The sequence below is a fragment of the Nerophis ophidion genome, linkage group LG10 (genome assembly GCF_033978795.1).
Source record: "Nerophis ophidion isolate RoL-2023_Sa linkage group LG10, RoL_Noph_v1.0, whole genome shotgun sequence".
Taxonomy (NCBI): domain Eukaryota; kingdom Metazoa; phylum Chordata; class Actinopteri; order Syngnathiformes; family Syngnathidae; genus Nerophis; species Nerophis ophidion.
The window spans coordinates 68,156,310-68,168,929 of record NC_084620.1 but is presented as its reverse complement, the minus strand read 5'-3'; the positions used below and the strand labels follow the sequence as shown (position 1 = coordinate 68,168,929).

Here is a 12,620-nt window from a genome sequence, read left to right as displayed (position 1 = left end):
GTTGGTGGAAAGCGGTGTATTGCAGCTGCCTTTAGCAACCGAGACACAGCCTCTGTTTTTTTGTTTGTTGTGAAGCTTTAACACAGAGCGGTCAAGCGAACATGTTTGTCTGCGTCAACCAGCAAATTTTTGGATGGGAAAATTGTGAGTCAACTCTTACCGGAGACGTCAGTGGATTATCGGACCTCCTGCAGCAGCTGTCAAAAAAGGCAGCTGTGAGCTTGGCTCCTCGGCTTCTCTGGGAGACACTGGCGTTCACCGCAGCCATCTGACTGTGAGGTATGACTTTATAATCTCACTAAAACACTAGTAACACAATAATGGCGGTTTAGCTCGGTGGGTAGAGCGGCCGTGCCAGCAACTTGAGGGTTGCAGGTTCGATTCCCGCTTCCACCATCCTAGTCACTGCTGTTGTGTCCTTGGGCAAGACACTTTACCCACCTGCTCCCAGTACCACCCACACTGGTCTGAATGTAACTTAGATATTGGGTTTCACTATGTAAAGCGCTTTGAGTCACTAGAGAAAAAGCGCTATATAAATATAATTCACTTCAATCAGATAAGGGATTTTTCAGAATTATCCTTGTAAATGTGTCAAATAACATCTGAATCGCTCCCACTACACTCGTCTTTTTTTTTTCTTCAGGTTCGATTCCCGCTTCCGCCATCCTAGTCACTGCCGTTGTGTCCTTGGGCAAGACACTTTACCCACCTGCTCCCAGTGCCACCCACACTGGTTTGAATGTAACTTAGATATTGGGTTTCACCATGTAAAGCGCTTTGAGTCACTAGAGAAAAAGCGCTATATAAATATAATTCACTTCAATCAGATAAGGGATTTTTCAGAATTATCCTAGTAAATGTGTCTAATAAACTCCGAATCGGTCCCACTGCACTCGTCTTTTTTTTTTCTCTTCTAGTCCTTCACTCTCACTATCCTCATCCACGAATCTTTCATCCTCGCTCCAATTAATGGGGAAATTGTCGCTTTCTCGGTCTGAATCACTCTAGCTCCTGGTGGCCATGATTGTAATCAATGTGACTTGAGTGGATTACACAACATCATCCTGCAGCTCAAAAAGTCAGCTGTGATCTTGGCTCCTCTGCTTCTCTGAGACGCTGGCATTCACCGCAGCCATCTGACTTTCAGGTATGACTTTATAATCTCACTAAAATACTATTAACACAATAAGCAGATAAAGGGTTTTCCAAAATTATCCTAGTAAATGTGTCTAATTACATCTGTCGCCTTTTTTTAATTTTTTTGTGCTTCACTCAAACTTTCCTCGTCCACAAATCTTTCATCCTCGCTCCAATTAATGGGGAAATTGTCGCTTTCTCGGTCTGAATCGCTCTAGCTCCTGGTGGCCATGATTGTAATCAATGTGAGGATGTGAGGAACCCTCACACCCGTGACGTGAAGCGCACATCGTCTGCTACTTCCGGTACAGGTAAGGCTTTTTTATTAGCGACCAAAAGTTGTAAACTTTATCGTCGATGTTCTCTACTAAATCCTTTCAGCAAAAATATGGCAATATGGCGAAATGATCAAGTATGACACATAGAATGGACCTGCTATCCCCGTTTGAATAAGAAAATCTCTTTTCAGTAGGACCTCTTGCAAAACCAGTCAGAGAGTCTCAAAATGACAGGAGGTTTTTTTGTTGTTTTGTAGTGAGGGTTGGTCTCCGAGTAGCAAGAGAAAGTTATCTGGGTAGCAGATCTCCTCCTAAGATCACACCCACCAGTGCGTGTGGCATCATAGCTCTGAAATAGTGCAACAAGTTGTCAGAATCACCCAAGTCCTCCTTAAGAAGCGACTTACTCCTCGTGCAAAATAACGTTTCCAAACTCGGGATGAACTTGAGGCGTCATTAAAAAAAAGGTACGTTTCTTGCTTGATGAATATATTTGCAACTATTTATGATGAACACCTTTGCAGAGAATGTCGTACAATAACGAGCTGGCCCTCCACTGCTTCCCTGTGGATTTCAGCGGGCCGTATCACCACTTGGGCCTCCCCTTCCACGGCCGCGGGTTCCCACCTGCAGGACTACACTATCACCCGTGTCGGGGCTTTTGTGAGTACTCATTGGAACCCGCGTTTATCCGCAAAAGGAACGAGAGGGAGCGGCACCGGGTGCGCTGCGTCAACGAGGGCTACCTGCGTCTCAGGCAGCATTTGCCGCAGGAGTTTGAGGACAAGCGGCTCAGTAAAGTGGAGACGCTGCGGGCGGCCATTGACTATATTAAACATCTGCAGAGACTTTTGGAAATGGACGTAAACCGGATGCAAATATCCCAGGAAGGTCTCTGAGGACATTGTTTGCAACAGTTTATTGGTTATGTCAGCCATTGTGCAACCGAAGGACCCAAAACATTATAGGAGTTCCTTGTGTGATGTTATTGTGCAGTTTGAAGGTTAGCAGTCTGAAATCTCGCCAGGGAGTTTTTTTCCAAAATATTATTGCATTGTGTTTGTTAGTATAGGGCAGACCTGGGGAAATTGTGGATTTTTATGATTTTTCAATCCGGCCAGCCAGACGTTCGACATCATTTTTTTTTAGACCTTTAACATAAAAACTGTAGCCTGCATTATGATGTGCAGTGTTGTTTTTAGATGACCGTTAGTATTGAACTATAGAAAGTATATCTACTAGTGATGAGTTGATGAGGTGTTATGAAGCGTTTCGACACATTGCAAAACTGTGTCGAAACTGTGTCACTAAATACTGACATCTGCTGGACATTAAAAATCCCTACAAGACACTGATTTTATGAGCTAGTGCAGGGGTCGGGAACATTTTTGGCTGAGAGAGCCATATGATACAAGCCAAATATTTTTAAAAGTATTTCCATGTGAGCGATATAATTTATTTTTTAACACTGAATCCAACTACATGTGTGGATTTTTAAGAAAGACCAACATTTTTAGAGTATAATACATCTTTTATTCTTTTTAATAAGATTCTTATTCTGAGGCTAACCAAAAATAAATAAAATACTTCTTACCATTAACGCGACTTCTTGAACCGGTGCGGTAGAAACCGGATGGATGGATGAAAATGCATGAGAATGTTTTATATTTGGAACGTTATTTTTGACACTGTGATTATTCATTACTTATCGTGTTAAGCAATGTCAGCTAAGATTGATCTGAGAGCCAGGTGCAGTCCTCAAAAGAGCCACATCTGGCTCTAGAGCCATAGGTTCTCGTATGTACAATAATATATACATACATATATATGTATATATATATGTATATATATATGTATAGATGTACAAAGATACAGGTATATATACATGTGTATATGTACATATATATATATATACATACATGTATATATATGAATATATATATATGTATATACATACATATATATGTATATATATATATGTATATATATATATATATATGCATATGTGTATATATACCGTATTTCCTTGAATTGCCGCAGGGCATAGAGTATGCGCCTGCCTTGAATTACCGCCTGGTCAAACTCGTGACATTTCCCCTGTCATCATTTTCAAAATGGAGGAGGCCGATTTCAATACCGGTATTTTGAAATCGCATAAAGTGAAGAAGATTAAGAGCTATTCAGTAGGAATTAAGGTCCAAGCTTACATCACACTCAATTTTTTACTGCATACCTTTGGTAAGTGCCGGAGTGAGAAGGGGTTTTAAAATAATTAGCGCATGCTTACTTTTACCGCATGCCTTTGGTAAGCGCAGGAATGAGAAGAGGTTTTAAATTAATTATGCACATGTGTATTATATATATATATATATATATATATATATATATATATATATATATATATATATATATATATATACAAATAAAAATCAATAGTCATGGAGATATTAAACCAGTGTTAGTCACATGGAAATTCCAAGCCAAAAAAGTGCATTTGTTACAATTTGTTGTGTTTTACAACTTAAAAGTACATAATTTACGCTCTAAAAATGCATTATCCGGGACCTCTAGACCACAAGAAATCATTGTCTTGTTTCTCCTTTATGTGCTACCGCCAGATTTTCATCCAAACGGCAAACAAAAAAAAATGGCGTAAAAAGTCAACACGTGTGCAGATAGCTGCACAGGATATTTGTCCCTCGACCCCTATAGAGTGTTGTTGAGCCGAGCCGTGCAAAGCAAAAGGCGTGACATATTGTAAATAATGTGTGTGTGAATTGGAGCCAGTAAATAGCCAAGTGCTGGTACCCGGGCCTTGATGGTTCAGTGGCGCTGTGAAGAACAGAAAGCACGAAGCTACTTAAATGAAAGCCTCCTCCAGAGTGGATGTTTGTCTTTCCGGGAGATTCTAATCGGATTCCTTGCAGGAAATGTGCACACTAAAAGCATGACGGACTTTTATACCTTCCCTCCAAGTTAGCCTTGAAATGATGTCATCACATCAAAAGCAATAACACATTCACACCATAGTTGGGTTTGTGAACATTCTGTGGCTGAATAGTGCCAAATAGGAGATTGTTGTAAACTTACATGATGAGTAGCCAAGGTGGGCTCTGTCAGTAGAATTCGGATGAGTGCAGGACCAGCAGCATGTCCACACACACACACACACACACACACACACACACACACACACACACACACACACACACACACACACACACACACACACACACACACACACACACACACACACACACACACACACACACACACACACACACACACACACACACACACACACACACACACACACACACACACACACACACACACACACACACACACACACACACACACACACACACACACACACACACACACACACACACACACACACACACACACACACACACACACACACACACACACACACACACACACACACACACACACACACACACACACACACACACACACACACACACACACACACACACACACACACACACACACACACACACACACACACACACACACACACACACACACACACACACACACACACACACACACACACACACACACACACACACACACACACACACACACACACACACACACACACACACACACACACACACACACACACACACACACACACACACACACACACACACACACACACACACACACACACAGAGAGAGAGCCCACATGCAGGGCCGGAAGCCAAAGAACATGGAGACTTCATAATGTTTACACTGCACACATTTTCTACTACCTCAGTTTGATCAGTCATGCAAGTCACAAAGTGTCAGTCAAGTCACAAACTAAACAGGATTTGATTCCATTTATTAACTTAAATACTTATTTACAAGAAACGGGATGGGTGCACCTGGAAATTAGTGGGCTTGAACTTCGTGAAGTTGTTCAAGGAGAGCGTCTTTTTCCATTTCCAACATGGAGATCTGTTGATTCTTGAGACTCACCTTCTATTGAAGAGACACAGAGACATGCATACAGTACAGAAGTCATATGGAAGTGGGTATTTTCTGTAATATTTAAGTAGTCTGGCTGGAAAAAAATATGCATTTAATCAATTTTGGTATGAGGCTGTAACACAGCAAAATGTGTGGTGTGAATATTTCAACACCAATTAATTTCTATTTTACTGTTTTAATTGATTTTACCCTTTAAAATAGTTTTGAATCACATTTGTTTTTATATTGTTTTTATTTTTTATTTTTTTTTGTTTTTATTCAGTCATTGGTGGAGCATAATGTTTTTTTTATTTTTTTTTTTATATTGTTTTTAACATGGCTGTGCAGCACTTTGGAAACGTTATTGTTGTTTAAATGTGCTATATAAATAAAGTGGAAGTGGAATTTGGATTGTTTAAGAGGTAATCAATGTGTTGTATTAAATAGTTTTTTTTTTAATTGGCCAAAAATTTTATGAACCCCGTTTTTAACTTCTCATTATACAGTATTTTGAGTAGAATTTTGCTGCAAAAAAAAGACTTTAATCAAATTTGGGATAAGGCTGCAACATGGCAAAATGTGTGTTATGAATACATGAGTTCTTGCAGAGAAATTACATTTAAGTGTGTTTTTTTTTATTTAATAAGTTTGCAAAAAATAATTAAACCTATTTCAAATTTGTACACAAAATGACATATAATGTCATTTTATGTAGTATTTTGCAGGAAAAAATAAAGTCTATTTTGTGTAGAACAAGGGTGTCCAAACTTTTTCCACAAAGGGCTGCACACAAAAATTTAAACATGCGGGGGCCATTTGATATTTTTCATTTTCAAACCATAACAAAATATATATATTTTTTGTTTTAATCCTTAGGGCTCCTGGGGAGCATAAAGGGTCTCAGTCACTGAAATGTTAAAAATAAGTCAAATTATTATTATTTTTTATTTAATGCTTACAGTAAATCTCTATATCAACTTGAGGTTGATATAAAGTCAAACAAATAAGGTTTTATGCCTTTTCTGTCAAAGACAACTTTGTTTTTTATAGTAAAACTGAAATATGCAGTATTTAGATAGATAGATACTACTTTATTGATTCCTTCAGGAGAGTTCCTTTATTTAGCAATTAAAGCCCTCAAAGATCAATAATGCAGGACACCATTGATTTTAATTATTTAATATTTTTGAGTAATCACAGTGAAAAGTTAAATAAAATCCTACTAAATATATTTGAGATCCGAAAGGTTCCCCACTCATTAAGTGATACATTTGTATAGTTTTTTTTTTTTACTTTTAACACTTAAATTTCAAGATCAACTTCCGATATATCTGTCGATTTTATGTTTGAACTATTATTTTGTTTGTTTTATGCTCTTTTGTCAAAACTTTGATGTTTTTATATGGCAACCACACAACATATGCAATATTTTTTCCACATAAAACATTTTAAAGTGATAATTTTTAAGTAATAATTCATTATAACATAGATTTTTTTGTCCTTTTTTTTTTTTGGAGCAATGGAAAAAAAAGAAAATAAAGACAAAAGGAACAAAAAAACTGCCTGCATGGCAGCTTTGTGTCAACATTGCCACTTTTTCTCGTTAGATTTGACCTCATTCCACTTTTTTTAAATGTTTTTTTAAATTTTTGCAATACTACCAATTCTGCTATTTTTGCAGAATGTGTGGTGGGCCGGTAAACTATTAGCTGCGGGCCACAAATGGCCCCCGGGCCGCACTTTGGACACCCCTGGTGTAGAATGTTGCTGAAAAAAAAAACTGTTTTATTTTTAATATATTTGCAAAATATTACTTTTTTCAACTGTTTTTGGCGGGTGGGTGAATAATATTTGAATCAAAGTTGGGTTAAGGCTGCAACACAGCAAAATGTGTGGTATGGATGGATGCATGACAAAATATGGCTGTTATTATGAAGTGTTTTTCTTTTGTTATGCTGATGACACCCAACTCTACATGCCCCTAAAGCTGACCAACACGCCGGATTGTAGTCAGTTGGAGGCGTGTGTGTCTTAATGAAATTAAACAATGGATGTCCGCTAATTTTTTGCAACTTAACGCCAAAAAAACGGAAATGCTGATTATCGGTCCTGTTAGACACCGACCTCTATTTAATAATACAACTTTAACATTTGACGACCAAATAATAAAACAAGGTGACTCGGTAAAAAATCTGGGTATTATCTTCGACCCAACTCTCTCCTTTGAGTCACACATTAAAAGCGTTACTGAAACGGCCTGCTTTCATCTCCGTAATGTCGCTAAAATTCGCTCCATTTTGTCCACTAAAGATGCTGAGATCATTATCCATGCGTTTGTTACGTCTCGCCTCGATTACTGTAACGTATTATTTTCGGGTCTCCCCATGTCTAGCATTAAAAGATTACAGTTGGTACAAAATGCTGCCGCTAGACTTTTGACAAGAACAAGAAAGTTTGATCACATTACGCCTGTACTGGCTCACCTGCACTGGCTTCCTGTGCACTTAAGATGTGACTTTAAGGTTTTACTACTTACGTATAAAATACTACACGGTCTAGCTCCATCCTATCTTGCCGATTGTATTGTACCATATGTCCCGGCAAGAAATCTGCGTTCAAAAGACTCCGGCTTATTAGTGATTCCTAAAGCCCAAAAAAAGTCTGCGGGCTATAGAGCGTTTTCCGTTCGGGCTCCAGTACTCTGGAATGCCCTCCCGGTAACAGTTCGAGATGCTACCTCAGTAAAAGCATTTAAGTCTCACCTTAAAATTCATCTGTATACTCTAGCCTTTAAATAGACCTCCTTTCTAGACCAGTTGATCTGCCGCTTCTTTTCTTTTTCTCCTATGTCCCCCCCTCCCTTGTGGAGGGGGTCCGGTCCGATGACCATGGATGAAGTACTGGCAGTCAAGACTCAGGATGGACCGCTCGCCTGTGTATCGGTTGGGGACATCTCTACGCTGCTGATCCGCCTCCGCTTGGGAGGGTTTCCTGTGGACGGGACTCTCGCTGCTGTCTTGGATCCGCTTGAACTGAACTCTCGCGGCTGTGTTGGAGCCACTATGGATTGAACTTTCACAGTATCATGTTAGACCCGCTCGACATCCATTGCTTTCGGTCCCCTAGAGGGGGGGGGTTGCCCACTTCTGAGGTCCTCTCCAAGGTTTCTCATAGTCATCATTGTCACTGGCGTCCCACTGGATGTGAATTCTCCCTGCCCACTGGGTGTGAGTTTTCCTTGCCCTTTTGTGGGTTCTTCCGAGGATGTCGTAGTCGTAATGATTTGTACAGTCCTTTCAGACATTTGTGATTTAGGGCTATATAAATAAACATTGATTGATTGATTTTTATAGGTTTGCAAAACAATGAAAATGCATTTTTTTTTCCACTTGCCATTATTGGGTATTTTATGCAGAATTTTCAGAGCGGTTTCTAAGGTTCTGCATGTCTTATTTAGCAAAAGAAATAAATGAATGGAGTGTGCCCTGACCTGAGTAAGTACGGCGTGTTGCCACCTGAGGGCGCTGTCTGCTGGTGCTGCCAGTAAAGAAGGACTGCCGGTGCAGGAACCACAGCTCCCAGTCATGACAGAACCCAGAGAGGCATTTACCCGCTCGATGCGAGACCTCAGCAGGAAGGATCTGTCCTGTTGGGCGAATCAAAACACAGTCAAACTCTTTTTTTTTTAATTAATACAACATTTTGAAGAGAGCGGGGTACCTTTTCTGCACCTCCATGGCAGGAGTTGACCCCACTTTTAGTCTCTTTCCGGGCCCTGTTCTCATCCAGCCGCTGTCGGTACCAACATCGGGCCTTGTCTAGAATCTCCAGACCACTACACAGAGCGTCTTTCTCCTTTTCTAGATCCTTTAGACGCTTGACCTAAAGGAGGCAGCGCAAAAGTCCAGTCTATGTCTATATTTGGGAGTAGATTGATTTGGATTTAGTTCATGCACGTACTCTATTTGCAGCTATGGTGACAGTGAAGTTTCCACTGAAATGGTATTTTAAACCTTTAGCAGGAAGCTGACAATGCGTCACGACTTGCCAAAACAGGCATCACTCAGCGGCAGGATGGAAACACTGACAGATACTATAATGATGAGCTATGACTGTTCACATTGTACTACAGCAGGGGTGCCCATTATGTCCATCGCGAGCTACCAGTCGACCGCGGGGGGTGTGTCAGTCGATCTCCAGCCAGGCTTTTAAAAAAAATAGACCTAAAAATGAGTGATCATCAATCTTCACCAAGACGTCACTTAAATGACATTCACGGTACCGGAGGGTCTTGTGAGATGACGCTGGCTGCTGCAAGATCATTATTATGAAAATATGACCGAGAGGAAGGCGAGAAACACTTTTTATTTCAACAGACTCTCGCGCCGTACCTTCCGTCAAAACTCTAAAGGCCGACTGCACATTTCCTATCTTCACAATAAAAGCCCTGCTTCATGCTGCCTGCGCTAACTAAATACAGAGTCTCGGAAAACCAGCGTGCACAAGCGATCCCTCAGAAAGCTGGCGTGCACAAGTGATGTGCACGCCAGCTTTCCGAGACTCTTATTTTGTTAGCGCAGGCAGCATGAAGCAGGGCTTTTATTGTGAAGATAGGAAATGTGCAGTCGGCCTTTAGAGTTTTGACGGAAGGGACGGTGCGAAAGTCTGTTGAAATAAAAAGTGTTTCTCGCCTTCCTCTCTGTCATTTTTTCATAATAATGAACTGGCAGCAGCCAGCGTCATCTCACAAGACCCTCGGGTGCCGTGAATGTCAATCAAGCAAGCTACGGAATTTGCCGCCAATGTTTTTCTTGTAAAGTGTATGGAAGCTGGATGAATTAGATGCCAAAAACCAACCACTTTCATGTGGTAATGTACAGAAAGGACAACTTTTTTTCTCCTCCATTTGAAAATGTGGGCGTTATCATCATTACTGTCTGATTCCAATCAATGCAAGTCATCAGAATCAGGTAATACACCAACTTATATTCTTGTCTTCATGAAAGAAAGACATCTATATGTGTTACACATGCTTGTATTATCATTAAACACATTTAACTTGTTTACAAAAATGTCTCTTTCATAAATAAATAAATATAAATGATATATATAAATGAGGTAGATCCCCTCGAGTTGGTCAATTGAAAAGTAGCTCGCCTGCAGAAAAAGTGTGGGCACCCCTGTACTACAATAATAAATAAAAGCCTACTTTTACTGCCATCACTTCAACTAATGTCAAGAAATAATTTCAAACTGTATGGAGGCTTGGTATACTGTACATGCATGAAGTATATATATATATATAAACACACACACATACATACATATATACACACATACATGTATATACCCATATATATAATATGCATGATGTTTCCACCCCCATGCTTCACAGTAGGTGTGGTGTTCTTGGGAAACAATTCAGTATTCTTCTTCCTCCAAACACAACGAGTTGAGTTTATACCAAAGAGTTCTATTTTGGTTTCATCTGACCACATGACATTCTCCCAATCCTCTGCTGTATCATCCATGTATCCATTTTGGTATAAACTCTACTCGTCGTGTTTGGAGGAAGAAGAATACTGAGTTGCATCCCAAGAACACCATACCTACTGTGAAGCATGGGGGTGGAAACATCATGCTTTGGGGCGGTTTTTCTGCTAAGGGGACAGGACGATTGATCCGTGTTAAGGAAAGAATGAACCTTGATTAAAAATGAAATTGCATTAAAATAGGGGAATTTTTTAAAGAAAAAAATATGACTAAAAATAAACAAAGTATAATTTCATTCATATATAATATATAGACAATCTAAAAGTGTGTAATATAGTTTATTTAGGTTTTGTGAAAGTCGTTTATATTTGCCCCACGGTAAGCAAATTCCATGTGTGCAGAGAAGTATAAAGCACTGTCGATTATTATTATATTATTGTAACAATAAATTGTGTTTACATTTTGGACTTTAACATAAAATAATGTAAAAAATCCAGCTGACATGTTTGCCCTGAATATCTTAAATAATGTTTTTTTTTTTTCTGTATTTTCGGAGTCAATACATCCAACCCTGATTTTATATATGAATGCATGAAAATAATGGATTAAAAAAATATATAGTAATAAATAATTAACATATTATTTCTTATATATATATATATATACAAAGGTTTATACAGGGCACAGAGTGGGTGGGTACAGGCAGGTGTAGAGGCGTGGTGATTGGCTCATGTGTTACCTAGGAGGTGTTTCCGTCTGTGGCGGCATGTTGAAATGATTTGACTCCGCTTGTTGAGGGATGACAGGTCTGGATGATATATAATAAACAGTTACATTTTCAAGCGTGGGTTGCATATTTTATTACCACTGTTGTAAGGTGTGCTGGATGCAAGAATTTGACATGTTATTGAATATTCAACATTATTGTCTTTGAGGTTCCAAATGTGCTTGCTGAGTTCTGTGGAATTATTTATATATATATATATATATATATATATATATATATATTTATATATATATATATAGTTTCATGAAATACTAGTTGTTATTGGTCTGGCAGTAGCCAAATTACAGGTTTACAGGAAGATTATTGTAACCAATCAATCATTATCGTGATTATAAAATGTATTAAATTTTTGACATTAACATAAAAATAAAATAAATGCACTAAAATAATGAAGTTTCTTTTTTCTGTAATAAATAGGATTAAATAATCCATATATTTTTTCATACACACGAACCATATAAACAACCTAAAAGTGTCTAATATACTCTATTTGTTCCGCAGTAGGCAAATTCTATGTTTACATTAAGGTAAACAAAGCATTGTTGATTTTTTAAATAATTGTATTACTTTAACAGTGATACATTTTTATTACATTTTAGACATTATTACAAAAACTTTAGGTAACTTATTTTTGTTGAACACTATAAATAATGGTCTTTTTTAATTTATTTTTAAGTTTCAAGATGTTGTCTTGTCCAATGTTACAAAAAAAAGTTTTTTATTGCATGTCGATTATTCAATTTATTTTCAAACTTAATTAAATTGTTGCAAGAATTCATTTAATATACACATTTGAGCATCTCAGCTGCCATATTATATTCAAATATTGTGCACAGTGAGTAGTAGCATATCAAAAAGCTCTCTCCCGGTTGCAGTTAGTCCAGAACGCGGCAGCAGGACTTTTAACAGGGGCCAGGAAACACCAGCATATAACCCCAATT

The 12,620-nt window shown here is 38.6% G+C and overlaps 2 protein-coding genes across 2 annotated transcripts in view; one reads left to right on the top strand and one right to left on the bottom strand.

Annotated features, from left to right (window-relative positions):
• Window positions 1-1,723: 1,723 nt before the first annotated feature.
• Window positions 1,724-2,763, top strand: LOC133559940 (achaete-scute homolog 4). The gene is made up of 2 exons (XM_061911929.1): window positions 1,724-1,885; window positions 1,943-2,763. Exon 2 carries the CDS (start codon window positions 1,946-1,948, stop codon window positions 2,315-2,317), a length of 372 nt encoding a protein of 123 aa, XP_061767913.1. The 5' UTR covers window positions 1,724-1,885; window positions 1,943-1,945; the 3' UTR covers window positions 2,318-2,763.
• Window positions 2,764-5,254: 2,491 nt separating this feature from the next.
• Window positions 5,255-12,620, bottom strand: part of sapcd1 (suppressor APC domain containing 1) — a 43,230-nt gene continuing 35,864 nt past the window's right edge. Inside the window, exons 5-7 of the mRNA XM_061914529.1 lie at window positions 9,120-9,281; window positions 8,890-9,045; window positions 5,255-5,411 (exon numbers count right to left, since the gene is read on the bottom strand). Coding sequence (XP_061770513.1) covers window positions 5,322-5,411; window positions 8,890-9,045; window positions 9,120-9,281 — 408 coding nt within the window. The 3' untranslated portion in view covers window positions 5,255-5,321. The remainder of the gene's footprint in view (window positions 5,412-8,889; window positions 9,046-9,119; window positions 9,282-12,620) is intronic.

Bases quoted from the DNA above. Each gene is read 5' to 3' on its own strand.
- LOC133559940 (XM_061911929.1), top strand. From the start codon at position 1,946: ATGTCGTACAATAACGAGCTGGCCCTCCACTGCTTCCCTGTGGATTTC.